General features: G+C 41.2%; 1 protein-coding gene across 1 annotated transcript in view; it reads right to left on the reverse strand.

Moving 5' to 3' along the window:
- The window catches only part of ENOX1 (ecto-NOX disulfide-thiol exchanger 1), a 409,234-nt gene that overhangs the window by 120,027 nt on the left and 268,018 nt on the right, over positions 1-21,189 (reverse strand). Inside the window, exon 11 of the mRNA XM_063595931.1 lies at positions 10,473-10,685. Coding sequence (XP_063452001.1) covers positions 10,473-10,685 — 213 coding nt within the window. The remainder of the gene's footprint in view (positions 1-10,472; positions 10,686-21,189) is intronic.

Consider the following 21,189-nt stretch of genomic DNA (forward strand, 5'->3'; position numbering starts at 1 on the left):
ACTCTAGGGATGGGGCCCAACAGACTGTGCTTTAACAAGCTCTCTGCATGATTCCAAGGCATGCTAAAGTTTGAGAAACTCTGATTATCTTACCTAAGTTTTCCAACGACCGTCTGAGGTAGGTGCTAGTACGAATGCCCATTTCATTGATGAAGAAACTGAGGTTCACTGAGATGAATATTTACTTGTCCAAGGTCATATATTTAGCAGTGGTGAAGTTGGCAATGGAAATTACATCTGTCCAACTTCAAATCATGTATTTATACCCATTATATGATGGGCCAAAGTCTTATGAGCTCTGTGGTGTGTAATGTGCTAGACTTTGTATACACACTGGGGATAAAAAGGGCCAAATATGCAGCTGGTCCTTGAGCTGCTCAGAGTCCCTGGGGGAGACAACATATATATGATAGAATCGCAGGATGAGAATTGCTTAAGAGAGATGCAGAGGGTGCCAAGGGAGGCCAAGAAAGGCTTAAAGGACCCCTTGGCTGAAACTTGCAGCTAAGTTGAATTTTCAATGCAAACGAGCCAAACATTGGAGGTTATGATGGAGCAGGAAGCTGCATTTACCTCTCTACAAAAGTGTATTGAGGAACATGAGCCACAGTGCAGAAGAATCAAAGTGTCTGGAAAAAAGGTCCCTACTTCTTTTGTGTCTACCAGGCTGGAACCAATTTCTCTCAGTGTGTGCCCTCAGCCTTCTCATTTTGTCTAAAATCCAGTCTGTCCTACTTTTTTTGAAATAAAAGTCATTGAATAAGCCTCAGCAGGGGAAACTTACAGAAGTGGGGCCAAGGGAGTGTTTTTATGAATACAACACTGTTTTGGGGGTTGCATGTAGAGGGGAAGAGAGAGTTGGGAAATCTGTGTTGGTCAAGTCTTAGCTCCATCGCTAACTAGCTGTGTGACCTGAAGAAAGTGTCCATCTGTTTGAATCCCAAGGCAAAGGGGGCTGGGCTAGACCATCCTGAATCTCCTTTCTGGCTCTGGGAGCCTTTAGAACAGGGCTTAGCAAACTTTATAAGGAAAGGAACAGATAGCAATTATTTTTGGCTTTGCAGGTCATACATCTACCTTGCTATAGAAGGTGTCTACACACATAAGTGGTTTCTCTCCTTAAATAGAAATCCTCTCACTTTGTCTGTGGCTACTCTTTCATGATTCTCCCCAGGTACAATTTTCTTTGGTTGGAAAAGAAACACTAAGTTGTACTTCTCTTTCAGTTACGCAGAGTCAAGAACACATCATCTCTGCTTTAAAGTAACTTTACTGACACCTTACTTTTCCTCAATTTGAAAGTGTCTTGGCTTTAAAAAATCTTTGTAAAATTTTTTTTTATGCATGGATTTTGTCCAGTGTAGCTCAGAGACTGTTTCCCAGAGTACCTCAATGCTATCAACACACATTCCCCTCGCCTGATGTGGGGCAGTGGCTAGAGTCCAGTCCTAGACCCGGGCTCATATCAAAGTGACAGAGTTTTCATCTTTAGCTCCCAGAAGTTATACCTTTCCTGATTTGCTACATTTCACTTAATATGCACTCCAATTCTTTATTGTTCCAGAGTGTAAGACTTGATTTCTATCTTACATTTTGGTATTATTAAAGATTTTTTTAAAAAAACATAATGATTTGACTCAGTGTATACATTTTCCACGAGACTGAAAGGAAGGATACCAAAAAAAAAAAAAAAAAAAAAAAAAAGACTCATTTCAGTTCTGGCAGGCATAGTGTCCTCCACCATCACCTTTGGCATCCTGTGAAACAGAACATTCTGTGCTCATCCTTGATGCTGAAGTTTTTATACATATTATTTTCTCTGAATATTTATTCCCTGAGACCAAAGAGGTATTTTTTTTTAATGGAAATAATGTTTCCAGCACTTAATGCATTGGCAAATACAGCCATCAGTACAATTTTGAGGAGAAATAGAAAACCTGTCACATTGCTAAAGCAGTTATGGGGAATTTTTTTCCCATGGATGAACTACAGCAATGACTGCTACAGACATGGGAAAACATTTTAACACTTCATAAAATTCCTTTTTGACAGCAGGGGACATAGAAGCCAAATTTCCCTTGGTGGAAATAAAAAATGTTTGGCTGAGATGTTCCTAAGAAGTAAATGATTTCAGAAAGAGCTTTTCAGGCAGAAGAAATGTGGACGAGGACACCAATCTGCCTAAAAGGGGGATCACAGTACACAGAGATCAGAAACCCCTCACATTTCACTCTAGCACTTAGCACACAACCTGACACTTGATAAATATTTGTGGAATGAATTTAATCATTCATTCAGACACTTGAGGCTTTTACGATTTTACCCAAGAAGATAGATGAGGGCGTGACAGTGGAGAACTGTCAGTGCCCTGCGCAGCTCTCTTTGACAATAATTCTGACCAATCTTCGGCACCTGCAGAATCCAATGCACATAACCTCAGGGTTGAAATGTGGCTTAAAATTCACAGTGTAGCCCAGGAGGAGTAACCTTCACAGCAAGGTATAGGCAGAACATTTGCACGGAGTAATATCTGATTGCCTGTTCTATGATCACTTTAGGAGCTTTGAACCTCATGGTTGGGTCCTGGAAGATACCTGTATTTAGATATCCAGAGATGATAAAGGATCCACATGGTTGATATAAGAACTGTGGAATCTTAAGGGTGGAAAGGAACTTTAAGGGATTACTGGTTAAACCCTTTTATTACAGAGATGAGAAAAAGGAGACTGAAGTTGCTTAAAAGACTTTCCCAAAGTCACAAGGCTAATTAATGGTCAAACTTGGATTAGAACCAGATCTCTCTGCCTAGTCAAAAGTCTTTCCACCATTTGCAGCTTTTAAGACCTAAGATGAGGCTGATGCCATTACCTATCACAAATGTATAAAGTAAAGTTGCATGATAGTTCTAACCTTTCCAATCTCCAGGTTGAAATAATATTGATAACGGTACTCTAATACTCCTACTGTAAAATTCTCAACTAAAGTATATGCTGTATGCTCTACTTTAAAGAGAATGGCATATTAGAGCTAAGATCATTGAGATCACGGTTTACTAAAAAACACTTAGGCTGTGTTCTGCAATATTAGGTTCTAGCCCAATTTTCAGCACCACGTTCCTTTCCACCTGTGATTGGTCAACAACCAATATTTTTTTTCTTAGGTCTTCTATGTGCTTACAAGAATTATGCCAGGTCCAGAAGTGGCACAGTGAGGTAGAAAAGAGAACAGTAAGTGGCTCATGTCTCTATTTAGCCTAAAATCTTGCTACAGGGAAAATCAAGCAAACAAACCAATAAACTTGATGCCCATAAAATAATTAGAAAATAAGTCCTCAAGTAGATAGTATTAACAAGTGCTGCAGAAGGTAGGTGAAAGGGAGATGATTATGGGTTATAATGGATAAACAAGGTTTCATGGAGGAAATGTGATAGAAGTGGACTTCAATTTTGGCACTTGGAGGAGGGGAAATAGTTCAGGCAAAGGAAACAGCACAAGCAAATGTGTGGAGGTAGGAAAGAGGGTAGTGCCAGAAGCAAATACTTCATTTTTTAGCCAGATAGCAGCGTTTATACTCAGTGTGATGACAGCACACCTCTTCAACTCTACCTATAAGCTGTACCTTTACATTTATAATATTCTTAATTTTCATTTTACACACGCACACACACACATACACACACACACACACTTAGAAAGCAAACTGTACAAGGAGCCAAGAGTCTTGGTTCTAAACTGCCCATAAACTACTAAATGACCAAAGCCTCTCACATCTGCTCTCTGAGACTCAGTTTCCTCCTCTGTAAAATGAAAGGGTTTGGCCCAACCCTTTAAGATCCCTCGTAGCTCTAACATTCTATAATTTCTGCTTTTTATCCATGCTCATTATATGTATGGCACATATTCTTAAATTAATATTAATCAACCCTTCTGCACTGCTGCTGGCTTTCCCATTTGCCTTTTCTCCAGTTTGTTCCCTTCTCTCTTACCAGGAAGCATGTTGGGAAAGTAGCAAAATGGGGATATCATGGAGTGTTTAAATTTTTATTAGATACGTGTGTGTTGTAATTGTTAAAAGGCATGCAAAACTTATCATCTCGGCATGCATATTAATAACTGAATGTGGTAGTCCACGCTTCCTGAACTTTATAAACAGCTCCTGTATGAGCTTTGAAATGACAAGCTTTGTTCATAACTGAGAAACTGAAAGTGGGCAGGCCTCTGGGGAGTTCCTGTGAAGTATACATTTTTAAAAAGCAAAGATAAAAACTCCAACGTCTCTGAGTTGGAAAACCTGGGGAAGTTTCTGGCAAATGGACGGGTTAAGAAATGACATAAAGATGAGACTAGGATGCTATCGGGATAAGGTGACATGACAAAGATGATTTACCTGTTTCAAATTTTTTTTTCTCTTTCTTCTATATCTAGCAAATGAGGTCTATCCAGCTGGCCCAGAAGGGAGGAGAAAGCCCCAGGTGCCACAGCAGGATAGACAATGTCCTCATCTAGCATCTTTCGTAACTGGACATCCATGGTCAGAAGAGAAAACTCGCCCTACACAGAAGTGAATGGATGCTGTACTCCCCAAAATTCAGGTTGGGTTTTTTTTTTTTTTTTTTTTTGAGATGGAGTCTCGCTCTGTCACCCAGGCCGGAGTGCAGTGGCGCCATCTCGGCTCACTGCAAGCTCTGTCTCCCAGGTTCACGCCATTCTCCTGCCTCAGCCTCCCGAGTATCTGGGACTACAGGCGCCCGCCAGTGCCCCCCGGCTAATTTTTTGTATTTTTAGTAGAGACGGGGTTTCACTGTGTTAGCCAGGATGGTCTCGATCTCCTGACCTCGTGATCTGCCCGCCTCGGCCTCCCAAAGTGCTGGGATTACAGGCGTGAGCCACCGCGCCCGGCCTCGGGTTGGGTTTAATTACAGCCCCCTGACACTTTAAGCTAAGACTTTGCTAAAAACAATGACTGTTTGATATTTAATAGCTGGTCCTGGGGTGAAGACCAGAGATATAAAAAAGGTTAGAACTTTCATAAATATGGGCAGAACTAAACACCAACAAAGCTAGAGGGTAAATGATGGACTTTGATGGAGACCTTTGAATAAATCACAACTTTTTCTTTATGTTATTATTAATGACTTGTGATGTTTTTCAAACAACTTTTGTTAAGCACTGAACTTCAGGAACGGTGGCTGGAGAGCAATCTAGGCCAAACATTTGAGCCTATGGATCCTTTCCAAATGAAAGCAAGAACAAGTACACGAGCACAGAAAGGAGATAGGTGCAACTAATCCAGCTCATGGATCACACCTGAAGTTTCCCTTGTCCTATTCAACCAATTGGTTATTTCCAGCAAAATCCATAAGGGGACCCACATGCTTTTACCATGCTTTGAACTCTGCAATGTACCTGATCTTCCCCAGAAGCTGCTGAGTGAGCCCTCCGTGTTTGGCTTGTTTGCGGCCTGCTCCACTAGTTAGCTAGTTTGCCAATACACCTGCTTCCAAACCACCTCACAACAATTTCCCAACATGCTTGGCTGTTTAGTGAACAGGCTACCATGGAATGCCATGAAGGACGGCATTGACACTGGGGAGATCTTTTGGCACTGACACTAAGGAGATCCTTTATGTGGAGAGGGAGCAGTTGGGGCTGCTATGGAATAACCAGGAGATTTCCAGCCACCTGGGAGAAGGAAAGCTGAGGTGCAATTCCTGAATACTCATGCTTAACAATTCTAATCTCATTCTAAGGGAAGAAGCCAAAATGTGATTCCTGTGGTATTTGCCAGGAATATTAATGCAGACAAATGGGGTGTGACTGGTTCTGCTTTTGGAAAATGCAGCAAGTGTGTCAGTCACTGAGGACTTTAGCAGTTATTGTTTTACAAGCATCCCCAAAGTCCTGACATCAAACACATCTTACCACACTGAACAGAGCTGTGGAAAGCAAGAAGTACAGTTGAGACACAAACATAGCTCCACTAGAGAGAGGGAAATTTGGGACAGGAAAGGAGAGGCGTTTGGATTAAAGGATGAGGAGATGTGTATGTACCTACCATGTTAGTCAGGTTACTGCTAATAGTTTCACAGACTGGGTTCCTTTTTGCAGCCCTTTTTGTAAAAGCACATAGAAGAGAATGGAAAGTTCTGAGGTTGCTCAATGAGATATGCAATCTTCTGGTTCTGCCTCACAGGCTTAATTCTAGCCCAGGCTGACATTTAAGGTATCCCTCATCTTCGAGTCATCCTGAAAGATCTTGGCTGTCAAAGACTCACAGGAAGGCTCCTCAGAGTCTCCATTGCTGGGATGTGTACACCGTGGCCAGCACTGTAGGATTTTCACAATCTCGGTTGATATCTGCCAACTGCTGAAATACTTCTCAGAATCAAATTACAGGGCTAAGGGGGACTCCCAAACAGTAACAGGCAGATGGTAAATACAGAGGTTGTTGGATGGTTACAATTGGGGATACTACAACATAAATTTCTGATGATTCTTTCACCCCAAACTCTCCTAATATTTCCTAGCCTCTGACCAAGAATTTGGTAAAGTGTGGCAATTTCCAATAAAAAGTACAGCTGTTGAGCTTTTTCTCTGATTTGCTTCATTATGCATGCAAGTTGAAACCTTGTTTCCTGCAGATGATGCTAACATCAATGCCAAACTACTCAACGAGGTCACCAGAAATTTCTGAACTCACTGTTTCAGGGTTCCCTCCTGCCTGTCTTCTGATCTACTCATTCATTCACTCACTCATCCACCAAATATTTCTTGCATATTTCTATGTTATAAGGCTTGATATATATTGATGACTTGATATATATTGATGTCTCTTCCTTTGTGATGCCTGCTATAATAACTAAAAGCAGACATATCATGAAATCACTACTCATTTGGATAAGTGTTACAAAGGACCTTCATAAAGATTCAGTGGGCTGGGCACAGTGGCTTACACCTGTAATTCCAGCACTTTGGGAGGCCGAGGTGGGCAGATCACGAGGTCAGGAGATCGAGACCATCCTGGCTAACATGGTGAAACCCTGTCTCTACTAAAAATACAAAAAATCAGCTGGACGTGGTGGCGGGCGCCTGTAGTCCCAGCTACTCGGGAGGCTGAGGCAGGAGAATCATTTGAACCCGGGAGGCAGAGGTTGCAGTGAGCCGAGATTGCACCACTGTACTCCAGCCTGGGTGACAGAGTGAGACTCCATCTCAAAAAAAAAAAAAAAAAAAAAAAAAAGAGAGAGATGCAGTGATGGCAAATCTACTAGAAGAGGGTGGACCAGAAAAACCTCTCTGAAGAGGTGGCTCTTGATCCAAGACCTATAGGATAAGAAGAAGTCAAGCACACAGAGTATGGGAAAGGGCACCCCAGGCAGAAGGAACAGAACGTATAAAGGCCGAGTGGTGGAAGGTGGTTTTGATGGGCTCAGGGGGAGAGGGGCCAGTGGAGATGATGCATGGTGAGTCTGAGGATAACTGAAGCTAAAGAAGTGAGCACAGAGAGCTCTGTCAGCTAGGGACAGTGAATATTCTCTAAATGCAATGGGGAGATACTCAGACGGTTTACTGGGGAAGACATGACCTGATTTGTATCAGATGGAATGTGAAAATAAATCAAACTAGAGTAGAAGTAGAAAGGGAAGCACTCTGTATGGCAAAAACTGCAAAATTCTTCCTAGTAGCCATTCTCCACTCCTGCCTTATTATGAGAACTCCAATTTTACTCTGGAGAGCAGCAGGCCCAGTCAAAAATTATATTTCTCGCATTCTTTGTAGTTAGGCATGGCCAGGTATAATAATTCTGCCTAATGAAACCTACATGGAAGTTGGCTGGGGATGGATTTTTGGGCAAGTTTGCTTTCTTGCTATAATGACGCAACTCCTTCCTGTGTCTTTCCTTCTCTTTTCTTATGTGATTTCAGCTGGAAAAAGAAGATGTGATGGCAGGCGAAGCAGCAGCAACCATCATAGACAACTATCCAGGTAAAGCAAATAGCACCAGAGAGACCTCAGCCCTGGCAGCCTTGAACCACTGGACCAGTACCAACAAACCCCACATCTGGATTTTACTGTGTCCAGAGAGAAACATCTTCTACTTGTTTCAGATACCGTTTGGCAGAATTTTCTGTTACTCACATGTGGATGCCGTGTCTAACTGACACATCAAGTAACCAAAGCCTGACTTGGGTGGTGGCGGTTACAATGAAGAAGGGTGGGCCGAATCGGGGTATATTTTTGAAGGAAGAAACAATGGGACTTCTTGATGACCTAGAAGTCAGTTGTGGTGGTGGGAGATGGCAGATATAAAAAGTACAAGACTTTGGTTTGAGAATTTATGAGAATGGGAAGGAAAAACCAGAAGAGGAGCAGGTTTGAAGATTAAAAGCAAGGATTCCATTTTTGATATTTCGAAGTTGAGGTGCCTAAGAGGCAGTCTCCACTCCTGTGGTTTCCAGGAGACAGGATCTTGCTGGCCCTGCCCCACCCCTTCATTCACTCCTTCTCAGGGAGTGATGAGCCAGCCTGCCCAGGGGGAGTGCCTGTTCTGCTCACCCACTCCCTTGTTTAGGCATCCAAAGTGTAGCCTCCAGGTAATGTGGCTGGGGCCTTCAGTGCTGCCTGAGGCTGGATGCTCAACACAACGTCCAACATTCAGAAGCCAATTATTGCTGTAAATCTCCACGTCATTTTCCAATTTGGTGGTAATACCAAAAAGTATTTGTAGTCCCACATGCTACACTTTTCTGTCCCTCTCTCAGTTGCTTCAAATATGGGCCAACTTACACCTATATAATGACAGGTAGACATTTTGCGTTCTTTCAGCCACATCACAGGGGCATTTTAATAGGTGCCTCTTTCAATAGTTACTGCCAAAGAAAACGAAGTTCTCACCTATTCATGGCTGCCCTCTTATCTTTATTGTTAGAGCCAAGGGTTGAGTCTTCCTAGCCCGTTAGGACTATAAACTGCATGGAAATTAGAACTTATTTAAAATTGATGCCAGTGAGCAAAAGATAAAAACATACAGTAATCATTTCACTGTTCAGGCATATGACTTCTTACCATAACTCTGAAGAAAGTGTATTATTAGAATTGTTTTACTATGCTCTCTCTCATTTTTCTCTACTACCAGTTCACTCTTACCTTCCCTCCATCCACTGATCCATTCTCTTCTTCCCTCCTTTAAAAACTGCTGTAAATATTGCTTTTTAAAAATTCTATCCCTAATAACCTTAGAGTTTCTAGACATACACTCTTAAATAAAGGGTCATTCCTCAAGGCTGGTGAATCTAGGTAATGTGGTCTGGTATCAGTCTGTGTGAAGACAGAAGTCTTATTTTTCCTATTCCTTTTCTTTAAAGACAGATTGGTCTTATACTGGATATTTGATCACTTATCGGAATTTACATTTGGGAATTTGTTATATCATATGCTACGCTGCTGTAAAACCTGTCTTTTGATAAAGTCATGTAAGATACTTTTACATTTAAGATCTCAGTTTTGCCCTCTCTTCCATCCTATCCTGACAGATACATTATTCCTTGTGTTTGCACTGATGAAAGAGGTGATAGGCATTTTGGCACACTATATCACAGAAAATAGTACTTATCTTCAGAATGGAAATATACATCCCATATGTCACTACCACATAGGGCCCTGCACCTGGTATGGAATGGAGCATGGCATTGTTACAGTGTCATTCAATGGCTTTTACCAAGCAAGAGAACATCGGCAGCTGTGATGCATGATGCCGCTGTGACATTAACTACAGACACAGATAGAGTGCCCATAAAAAAATATATGCCCTTTTTTTGAATAGAGCCCTGGGTAATTACCCTGACTATTGTTCTAAGAGAAAGCCCCACTTACACCCCTTCATCATTTAGACTCTGGACATAAAAAAAAAATCACTGGCATTAAGTAGTTAAGGCAATTTGCTTTCCAAATGAAGAAAAGACAAAAAAATCTCTACTCTTGAGTTGCCCATTTTGACAGCCACAGCTCCCCCAGATAAAAGATCCTGAGGAGTTTTTCTGATAGTACCCTTTTCCTACACAGAGCCCAAGGAAAATGTGTTCAAGTTTGCTTTCTACTGTCAGCACTAGGAGGACATAGGGGTCTGTGCGGACAGCCTGCAGGTGAACGGTGGCGGCCCTGCAGCTATGATATGAACCATGGTGGGTCCAGCAGGCACAGATGCATCTAGCTGCCCTGCCCTGGTGGCCAGGCTTGCTGTTCTGAGGAAAAGCTACAGAAACGTTGCTCACCTTGAGAAGTAAACTCTCAGGGCAGGGTCCGTGTTCCTCCAAGTTGCCACAGAACATGAAATAGGTTATGAAGTTTGCCATTCAATATGGAGTAAAAATGGGAAATTATTGAACTACTTACCCCCAAATGAAAAAGTAAAATTAATAAAAAAGAAAAGGCAAAATCACAACAAAAGAGATGGCCCCCAAAATTTTACTTACATTGAGTGAGAATCCCAGTTAAGGCATTTTTAAAATTCTCCTTGGCTTCCTCCATCTCTTGCTCATGGGTGGCTTTTTCATTCATTAGCCGGCGGACGTGGCTGTTGGCCGACTGCACCATGGAATAGAACTGGTTTGCAGAGCGCCGATTCACTTCCCCTCGTTCAATCCAGGAAAGCAGCACTGTGATAGCCTCTGAAAACTTGCTATCATCTGGAAATGGAAAACCACCAAGTACAAATCATGCCAAGATGAGAAAATACACTTTATTCTTGTTCCTCTCAAAAGACAGAGCATAGTCCAACCTAGTGGATATATTTTCAGAACTCAGCAAGTTAGCTTTCCTGAGACTGACTGCCATATCATCACTTAACTTCTCTTTTCCCATCTAACTTCAGGGCACCATAGAACCACTCAGGAGGTTCACACTCTCATCTACCAACTCCATGAGCTCAGCTGTAGGAGATTTGTTCTGGGCATTCTTAGGAATAAGGTACAGCCTCATTCTTCCACCAAACCTTGATTTCTCTTTCTTAAGGTGGACTTGAAAAACTGTTATTAACCTACTTGGCCTCTACTTCATTTCTTTGTTCCTTTATCAAAAATATTATACAGTGTTACCAGTTTTCTCATTTATAGAATCAGCTGAGTTAGTGTTAAAATGTGGAAGAAAGATTGGATTTTTTTAAAAGTGTTTGTAATGTATGGTATTGTCCCTAAGGCAGGTAGTAGGAATAAGTCAATTCTTGTTCTACTGTAGTTCAAAACTAATTCCATTTTAGGGCTAATACCATATATTTAATTAGGCTGAAAAATAGAATATTTCCTAATTTTCCACAAAAGAGAACATGTTTCCTGAAGTGTTCCGTGTTTGCTTTAGATGGCTATGGAGAGCCCATCTGAACCCAGTTTGAGATGTATGTGCATGGTGTGGGGGGGGATAGGAAGTGGGAAATGAAGTTCCGCCTGAAAATAAGTGATAAAGTCTATTTCAAAGAAAACAGACTTGCCTATTTGGGGATGGTTACTGGAACAAACCCGTGTTGTATGGCTTGGAGGTGGAGAAAAAGAAAGTTTGTGGGTGATTAAGTTAATTAGAACGGGAAGTTGTATGTCAGTTGTTACAACATTAACCAATCTGACTACTGCTGAAGGCTCATTGCCTACTTTCCAGGCAAACCTGAGGGGAGAAGCCTTTCATTTGTGTTCTGCAATCCCTAGAAAATGTGCTTTAGGGAAAAATACCCTACATTTTTACAAGTAAACTAGGTAGACTCTGAATTCTAAAAATCAGGAGCAAAATTAGATTGAAAGATTCAGATTCTTACCCATTCGTTTAAAAAATACTGAGTGCCTACTGTGTGCCAGGCACCGTCCCCTCCACTGGAGGGGCATCGGAGACATCCTTATGTTGTTTGCATATAAACATACATACACTCCACATGAATAGACAGGGGGAGATGCATGCTTGAGAAAAAGATTTCGTTTCACTCACCAGATTTTAAAATCAATCATTGAGTTCTTATTAGTATCTTACACATCATACGAAACCTTCCCACCGTTGAGTGCTTTGTAACTTTATAGGGTGCTTTACAAACATCTTTAGTATCTTTTCTCCCAAAGACCTCCTCCCAGACCAGGAGTACAGCTTCCTTAGCATGGCTGCTGCTTGCCCAGGAGGTGTGTGTCCTGAATGAAGGTGGGGCTGAACCTAATTCAAGGTCCTATGGCTGAACTCTGGAAACCTCTGCCTTCCCCAGGAAAGAAAGCAGCTTTTAGGGATGTACCCATGCTCAGGCACCATTCTAAGTCCTCTCCTGCTGCACAGCAGCCTTCTAGATTTGGGGATCAAAGCTTTTTCTGGGCAAACCTGCCCCCCTGCCCTCACACTTTAACCAGAGGAGATAACTGGCCTGGGAATGCCCACAAAACACCCTGTGAATGACAGACTCAAGTTTCCTTGAAAATCTCAACCCATAGGCACAGAACACACTTACTGAGTATCGTAGCCACTTATACCATTTTGTTAACTCTGGAATTTCAGTCTAAGTTCAACCCTCAGTGAACTCCAGCTGCAATGGTTTCTTATCTCATTTCATGGACCGAAGCGGCTTGTGTAAGATAAAATCTATCACACAACTTAACATTACGTTCAGCCCATGGAGAGGCCCATAATTTAGCATTATGTTTGTGAGAGGCCCACTGCAACCGTTACTGGCAGAATAAATTTTGCCTCCCTCCACACTCTCTACCTCTCTTCCCACCAATATATGTTAGGAGAATGGACCTCAGAACAGACAGCAGAAATAAACCTAATGCTTAGAAGAAATCTTTTTTTTTTTCCTCTGAAAAGATAACAACAGAAAAAGAGAACACTGACTTCATGTACTATTTTTCCCCTTTGCTGTGAGTTTCGTGTCTACATAACACAGAGAAAGAAAAATCCTTAACATTTTTGTTATGAGCTTTGCAGGGACAGAGTGTAATGCTGTTCACCTCTTTCTGTCATATACAGGTAGTTTTTCCTTCTCTTGCTCGTGGTCGCTTAGTTCATAAATAGACTAACTTTACTATCAGGAAAAAAAAACACTTCAATTTGAAAAATGCATGTTTGCTCAAATGCTCTGAAAGCCACATTTTATTGCCCTTCACACCTAGACCTAGAGCACAATAAGTTCACCAGCAGATTATAGTTTCAGAAAGAGGAAACAATATTCTTAGGATTAAGCCACTGAAAATACACAATTTCAAAAGTAAGTAGCCAAGAGATTTTCTAACATGTTAACAAGTACTAGGAGGCAGAATTCCATTAGCCTAAAAGAGGAATATAGTTTCAAAGACTCCCAATTTCATCTTCATTTCTCAACTTTCTGAAACTGACAGGCCGATATATGATTGATGTACTGACATTCAAATTAAATTAAAAAAACATTAGTTAAGGCATGCTTGATAACTCCAGTCAATATTTGTTGCCATGTAAGAAGTGACTTTAATTTATATTAATTAAGACTAAGTCAGTAACTCCCTCTGGATGGCTACAGGAGGATATTGGGAGCAGTCATTTTCAATACTCAACTGTAAATTCAATTTTGTATTCAGTGGAAAGATCACTGAGAAAGCAGAAAACAATATAAACTAATTTAAACAGGATTTAGATTGCAGCATTATTAAAGCTATTCACGTGGAAAGAAATTAACACTGCTTGTAAAAATCACATCAAACATGCACTTATAAAAATTCCAAATACTTTCTGTGAACATGCTCAGGCATAACTCTGAACTGGATGCAGTTTAGAAGCTAGAATGTGCAGATGTGCTTTTTCCACCATAAGAATTGAGAACGATTGGTATATGATGGAGTGAATATAAATCATTTGCTCATTAGAAATTACCCACCGTTTTCTAATCAGGTCCTCACAATGTTAATGCACCTGAGTTAATGGACAGGTCCCTTCACGGGTCTTGCCTTTTTCCCTTCCATCCGTCCGTCCCCGCTTCCTTTGCCAGAGCCCTCTTTGTTAAACAGCACGGCGTGCCTCCCTGCATCTGCTCATGCTGTGCACTTATCCTTGGGTCTCTCCCACTCCTGGTCCCCCTGGTCAGCTGTTATTCTTCCCTCAAGATTCAGCGTAAGTGCCCTTTAATAAAGAAATCTCTTCTGCAACTCTAGGATGAATTAGGTGTCTCTTTGCTATGTTTCCACAATTCCCCGCATATCCTGCTATTAAAGCATTAGTCGCACTGTAAGGTAATTGTTGGTTTACAGATCTGTCTCCTGTTTTGAGGGGCTAATATGAGAATAAAATTTCCAAAGACATATTTCTAGACATATTTCTGTCTTCTGGTTACTCTGAGTTTTTCCCTTTGTATTTTATATTTTATTGCATTCTACAGTAGTTCCTCCTTATCCACAGTTTCACCTTCTGGGATTTCAGTTACCCTAGGTCTCAGTTAACTGTGGTCAACTGCAGACCGAAAATAGTAAATGCAAAATTGCAGATACAAGCAATTCATACATTTTAAATTGCACACTGTTCTGAATAGCATAATGAAATGTCACGCTGTCTCACTCTGACCTGACCGGGATATGAATCATCCCTTTGTCCAGGGTATCCACGTTGTCTACACTACCTCCCTGTGAATCACTTGGTAGCCACCTGGGTTATCAGATCCACTGTAATGGTACAGCAGTGTTTGTGTTCAAGTAACCCTTATTTGGCTTAATAATAGCCCCAAAATGCAAGAGTAGTGATGCTGGCAATTTGGAAATGCCAAAGAAAAGCCACAAAGTGCTTCCTTTAAGTGAAAAGGTAAAAGTTCTTCACAATAAAGAAAGAAATTGTATGCTGAGGTTGCGAAAATCTAGGATAAGAACAATTTATCTATGAAATTGTGAAGAAGTAAAAAGAAGCTTGTGCATAGTATATATAGTGTTCAGTACTATCCATGGTTTCAGGCATCCACTGGGGATCTTGGAATGTATTCCCCAAGGGTAAGGGGAGACTACTGTATTCCTAATAGATTTGTAGCAATTAATACTGGAAAGATACAAATGTAATGGTTAAAAGTTAGGAAACATCATAGTTGATAATAAACATTTAAATTTCATGTCAAAGAGTATTTTCACATATGCCATTATCTACGAGAGATAGATGTTCTCATGACAATTAAGCTGAATGATCCCGTTATACTTCAGGCTTCAGAAGTCATTATCACTGGCAATGAAAGTTAAGAGTGATGTCAGATAATCCCACAGAAGCAAGGCCCTCTGCAGTGAGGCACTAAACAGTTTATCAAATAACTCAAAAATGTTTTTGAAAGCATTTTTAATTCTGGGAACGTAATTGCTCTTTAGCTTTGTGAGGAGTAAATAATATTATAATGATACTATCAGATGTCACCACTGGAATCCACGCCCATCTCATTTCATTTCTGGTTATTTCAGACTTTGTTAACCCCCTTCCCTCTCCCTCTCTTCCACATTTATTGAGTACTTGGCACATAGTAGGCATTACAAAACTGCATATGGGAGAACTCTTTGCTATATTCAAAGACCAGGTGCAGGAGCAGTCTTTGTGAGCTTGTTAAAAACACAGACTCAGCCTTTCTCACACCTCCAGAATTGGAATCTGCATTTTACTCCAGGTGATTTGTATGCACATGGAGGTTTGAGAAGCACTGAAGAAAGGACTCAGTGAAGGTCAGGTAAACTGGTTAGGAGCTGACCAAAGTAAGAGATAATGAAATCCTGAAGTGGAAAGTAGCAGCTGAGATACTAGAGACTTTCAAAAGGAATAGATGTGATTCTTAAGAGCTTTGTGAGTCTCTATCCCTGTCCCCACGACCAATTAAATCCCTGTCCCCACAGCTGTCACTTCTATCCAGGAAATAAAAAGGGTTCAAGACTTGGAAATGGGCATAGAGATTACTATAGACCCTTTCTATGGAATGCTGGGCATGAATTACCTAATTCTACAGGGGGTGGGAAACTTTAATTCTTTGGCTAATCTCTGACTAGGCTATTTTACAACTTTGTAGGAGTAGAACATAAATTGTGGCAAACTGATAACAATACAAATAATTCGTCTCTGTAACAATGCAAATTAATTTTTGTTCAGTAGAAAATGTAAATCTTTATAAAGCGAATTCTCCTTCGAAACAGTTTTAACATTTTCTTGGTCTCCTCATTAATTAGTGAGTTAAACAGCATCATTGGCACATGTTCATTTTATATTTGTAAGACAGTCATGATTTCACCGCCACAGTATTCTTTAACAAAAGACAGGGCCCATGCTACAGTCATATCTGAAAGTCCAGGGCATGGCACAAAGTGATGGGTACCTGGTGAATTTTAATTAAACTGATACATAGATAATGATGGGGAAAATAAACCAAATTGGTAAGTGTTTTTTGTTTTTGTTTTTGAGATGGAGTTTTGCTCTTGTTGCCCAGGCTGGAGTGCAATGGCGTGATCTCGGCTCACTGCAACCTCCACCTCCTGGGTTCAAGTGATTCTCCTGCCTCAGCCTCCTGAGTAGCTGGGATTACGGGCATGCGCCACCAGGCCCGGCCAATTTTGTATTTTTAGTAGAGATGGGGTTTCTCCATGTTGGTCAGGCTGGTCTCGAACTCCTGACCTCAGGTGATCCACCCACCTCGGCCTCCCAAAGGGCTGGGATTACAGGCGTGAGCCACCACGCCCGGCTGGTAAGTGTTTTTTTCCTCCCGCTTTGTGTGCACAGGGAGAAGCAGCCCTGAATTTCAGAACAATAGATGGGATAAGAGCCAAGCCAGGAGCACTGAATACGAAACTTAGGTGGGCTATAGTATCCTTATTTACAGCTGGGTCTATAAAGGAACAATGAGGAGACAGGGATTTTATGTTTGAACGGAACGAGGGGAAACAAGGAAGGCATTCTAAAATGCTTTTCTTTCCAAAGAAATGGAGGGACACACACATGTGTACACACATACACACACAAGGAAAGGTATGTCTGTAGTTATCACTGATTTCTGGCTCCAAAGATAGCTGGAAATTGCTCACAGTGTACAGTCACAGAGTCATCTAAGCAGATTTGGAATTTCAGTATGGTCAAAGCATTGCTGCTATCACAATCCCCAAATTTCTGTACATGTCCCTAAAGAAGTCTCCTTTTCCTGGCTGCTCAATTAACCCCGCATCAACTAACCAGATCACAGATAGCATAAAAGGCTAAACAAAGAGTTAATGTTCCCTTCTACCCCCAAAACACACATGCAATCTCCTTAACTATTTAGTAGCTGTAAAAATGAGAAAATTAAGGGGGCAATATGAAAATGCACTGATTATTCCTGCTTTAGGGTCAAGCAAAATATTTCTAAATAAAACGGCCTATCTTGCCTCTATGAAGGTCGATAACACATAAGGAAATAATTTGCAAACAGGCTCCTATGTTTCATATTTCCCTTACTCTATGAAGGAAGCCTGGCTTTTAGCTAATGGGACATCCACCTGGCTCATAACATTATTGATTTTTACTTTCATGGAACCATAAATGCTGACAACCATCTCAGCAAAATGCTGATACCACATCTGCCCCTTCCACCCTCTGGCAGGCTGACATGGGGCTATTCTATATGCAAATCAGAGTCCAGTTCTCTGGAAATTATGAATGTTGATCCCAGGAGGATGGTATTCTTGTTGACACATCAGGAAATCCCAAAGGCCCTGCCTGCAAGGCTTTGTCAGGACGTCACCTGATTCAGAGAGAAACTCTTCATTTCATCACAAAATGAAAGATTATGTGAAGCTTTCTAAGGGTGTACAAAGTACATAAAAACTTATAAATGCTCTTGCCAAGAGAAATCCTGGTGAATTAGAATATAATCCTTCCTCACTGTCTAATCAATCTCTTCCTTCCACAGTCCAAACACAGGGTTCCTCCAGGGGTGGATGGTCTGTGTTAGACACACTGAAATTCATTATCTCATCTGCCTGGTGCCACTGTTTCCAATAAAGTGTAATTATGGTGTTATTGAGCTCCTTCTCACTTTCTCAAAGCCATGCTATAAACTTTGGGTTTCTGAGCAGTTACTTCCCAGTCGGTCTTCATTAAGTTGAATTGTCTCGGAACAATGTCTGTTTAACCAGCAGGATGCTTACTAATTTTCTTTTTTAGAATTTGTATTAATGTAACAGGCACTGGGTGACTCCATGTCTCAGACACTACACAAATACAACACAGTGTTACCTCTGGTTTCAGAAGGTCAAGTAGCCAGTGAATGGGATAACCTGGTCCCAGAAGATCCTCCCTCTCTCACTCCAGCACTGCCCATCCGGGCTGGCTATCTCCCCTGTGACAGCACTGTGCACTTCCCACATATAACAGGAGGATTATTATATTTATTATAATAGTGCACTATTATAAGTGGCAAACGCAAGGTGATTTGTTATTGCCTGTGTCACTCAAGACACCTAAACTCTTTGAGGCAGGGGCTTGTTCACCGTTGTCCTTTCCACCACTGGCTAGGACAGCGCCAGGCATATGGTAAAATGCTGATTAACGAATACTTCTTGAGTGATTGGAAGGATGGCTGAGCACACATCACATCATTTCCATGTACATCTGGTCATGCCCAGTAGAACCACTGGCCAGAAATTCAACGTGCTCATAGATCCAAATAGCAGAAGAAGAGAGAAAAGAATTATTTTACTGAGCACCTACTATGTGCACAGTTTTAGCATTGGACAGGACATGGAGAGGGCCTTGTGGGTCATAAGAAAGACTTGGTTTGTACAGATTTTGCTAAATAAAGCTGATTTTCAAAGAGAAAATTGTAAGAATAAACAAGTATGATATAAAATAGAGGAAAAGTATCTGTAATAAATCTAAGTAAGATTTCTCAGGGGAGGAAAAAAATCAAATCCAATTAGGTATTTTCAGATTGCATTTCCATTTCCTTTCTGACACAGATTTCTTTACCTTAGGTATTGACTGTATTTTATGTCCCCACATCAATGAAATCATCTTCAGGGAAACAGTGTCCTCAGCTCCTCCTGTCTGGCTTTGCAACATTATAAGGAGCATGGAGTGGATTTCCTCTCTAAGGCAGCCAATTTCCTAAGCAATTAAATGCTGTTTATATTCCAAACTCTATGCTTGGGTTGAAATTGTCAAGTTTGATATTACCTGACTCTTGCCTAAGATGTATCCCCAGCTAGTTCATTCTACTGTAACAGCCATCTATTAAAATTTCCAATCTGTTCTTTCCTCAAGGGATCACACAGTACTTGGCAAAGGTACAGCTTCTGAATTCTGCAAATTATACTCATCTATATAAATATATACTTTTGAAATGGCAAGGCTTGCAAATTACTTTACCAAATTGACATCCCAATCTGTTATCCTCTAAAAGGAGTGGCAAATGCCACATACTTCATACGTGCGGAGACACTTCTGTACTGGGTTCTTAAAAACAACATAACTAGATGATACGCTTTTATGAAATTCCTCCAGGAGGTCACAGATCAAGGTGCAGTTTTTGTCACTTCTAGGTGTGGACAAACTGAATACAGTCTGTGTAGATCATAATCTGATACCACAATACATTGGATATTAAAGAAAAATTATTGTTCCAGTGAATACTCCTTGTCGAGAACATTGCTGCTGTATCTCATTTTGGCCACTCCTTGTGGTTTCTAGGCTGGAGGGAAAAGTGAGATGATATCTGTATCTGCACTGCATATGCCCTTTATTAAAGGCACAGCCATGGCCTATGTATTTACATCAGTAAGACATGGTTTCTCAAAGCAGCAGACACACCACAAGAGCATCAGCAAGAAGCATTCCTTGGTTACGGTGTGGGTATTTCAGTGGCAGCTGCAGTTGATTAAGGATTCTCAAGCCCTGGATGGGGGATGAAGATTGGAAGCACAGCACCCCCGCTGCCACCTTTTTTTTTAAAGCATAGAATGTCAACTTCCTATCTTCCTAAAATAGGTGTTAGGCAGCTTTTCATATATTTTTTTTAGTGAAAACATCCAATCCACTTTATACACTGCCAGCAATACACCAGCTATGTTCTAAAACACTTGAAGGATCAATCACATCCCTCTTCTCATCAGAAATCTGTTAATGGCTTCTCCACTGTTTATGGAATAAAACCCAAATCCAGCAATAGCCTTCAGGGCTCTGCCATCTGGCCCAGACTGCCATTCCAGCTTTACCTCACTCTAGAAAGGCAGCTTCTATGCTGAATTCCTTTCTGCTTCTGTGGGTTTTTATTCTTAGGTCTCCAGCCTCTAACTAGAATGCCTTTATGCCTCTTTCTATCCTGGGGAAAAAAATCTTATTTATTCGCAAATTTCAAATTATGCCTCCTCTATAAAGACTTTCTTGACACTTTCATCAACATTATTTGCACTGGCCCCTGAGTCCCCAAAGCATATTGCATTTACCTTGGTTGACAATCATGCCATTGACTTGGTATTACAGTTAATTGTTTATCTGTAGACACCTACATGTGGCCAGCAACTGTGACTTACATTCTGTCATCAAATCCTGACAGTGCTCAGTGACCTCAGGAGGGTCTGACCATCATTTGCCTGTAAAATGCCCATATGTTGCTCAGCTCACACAACTTTAGTCAGTAATAGAACTGAATTCACATGTCATCCTGACTTCAAAATCTGGCATCACTGTAGTTCACGGGGGCAGGTACCAGAGCCTTCCTATGTCTTTATTTCCCACAGCATAAAACACCAGGGAGGGCCTCAGAAAACATTAGAAGAAATAAAACATACTCTCTTCTCTTGCTAGTCATCCTGTAAATGTTGCATGTGTCCCTTCAACTGCATCTCTGAAGACAGGGATCCCATTCTATGTTTCTTTTCTATCCTCGATGGACCCTAGTACCATGTCTGCTGTTTTGCCTGAAGAAGGCTTTAGGAGTCTGGTAAACATGCACACTCTATAGAGCTGGAGGAACACTAAGAATGCCCCACCAATGGCACAAATAGTTGCTGGCTCATTAAACACTGGGTCAGAAGATAATAGCCTGCTTTGGGGACCTTTCTGTCCCCTCATTCAGTGAGTTTTGTTGAGTGACTGTACATACACTTTTATGGAGAACATGGGTGAGCATTCTGGAAAGGGGCAGGGGTCTGTCCCAGGCAGAAGATGAAGCCCAGGTGTCTGCAGCTTCCAGGAGACCCCCCAGCTAACCCCACCCCAGCTCTG

This window comes from Pan paniscus, chromosome 14, assembly GCF_029289425.2.
Source record: "Pan paniscus chromosome 14, NHGRI_mPanPan1-v2.0_pri, whole genome shotgun sequence".
Lineage (NCBI taxonomy): Eukaryota > Metazoa > Chordata > Mammalia > Primates > Hominidae > Pan > Pan paniscus.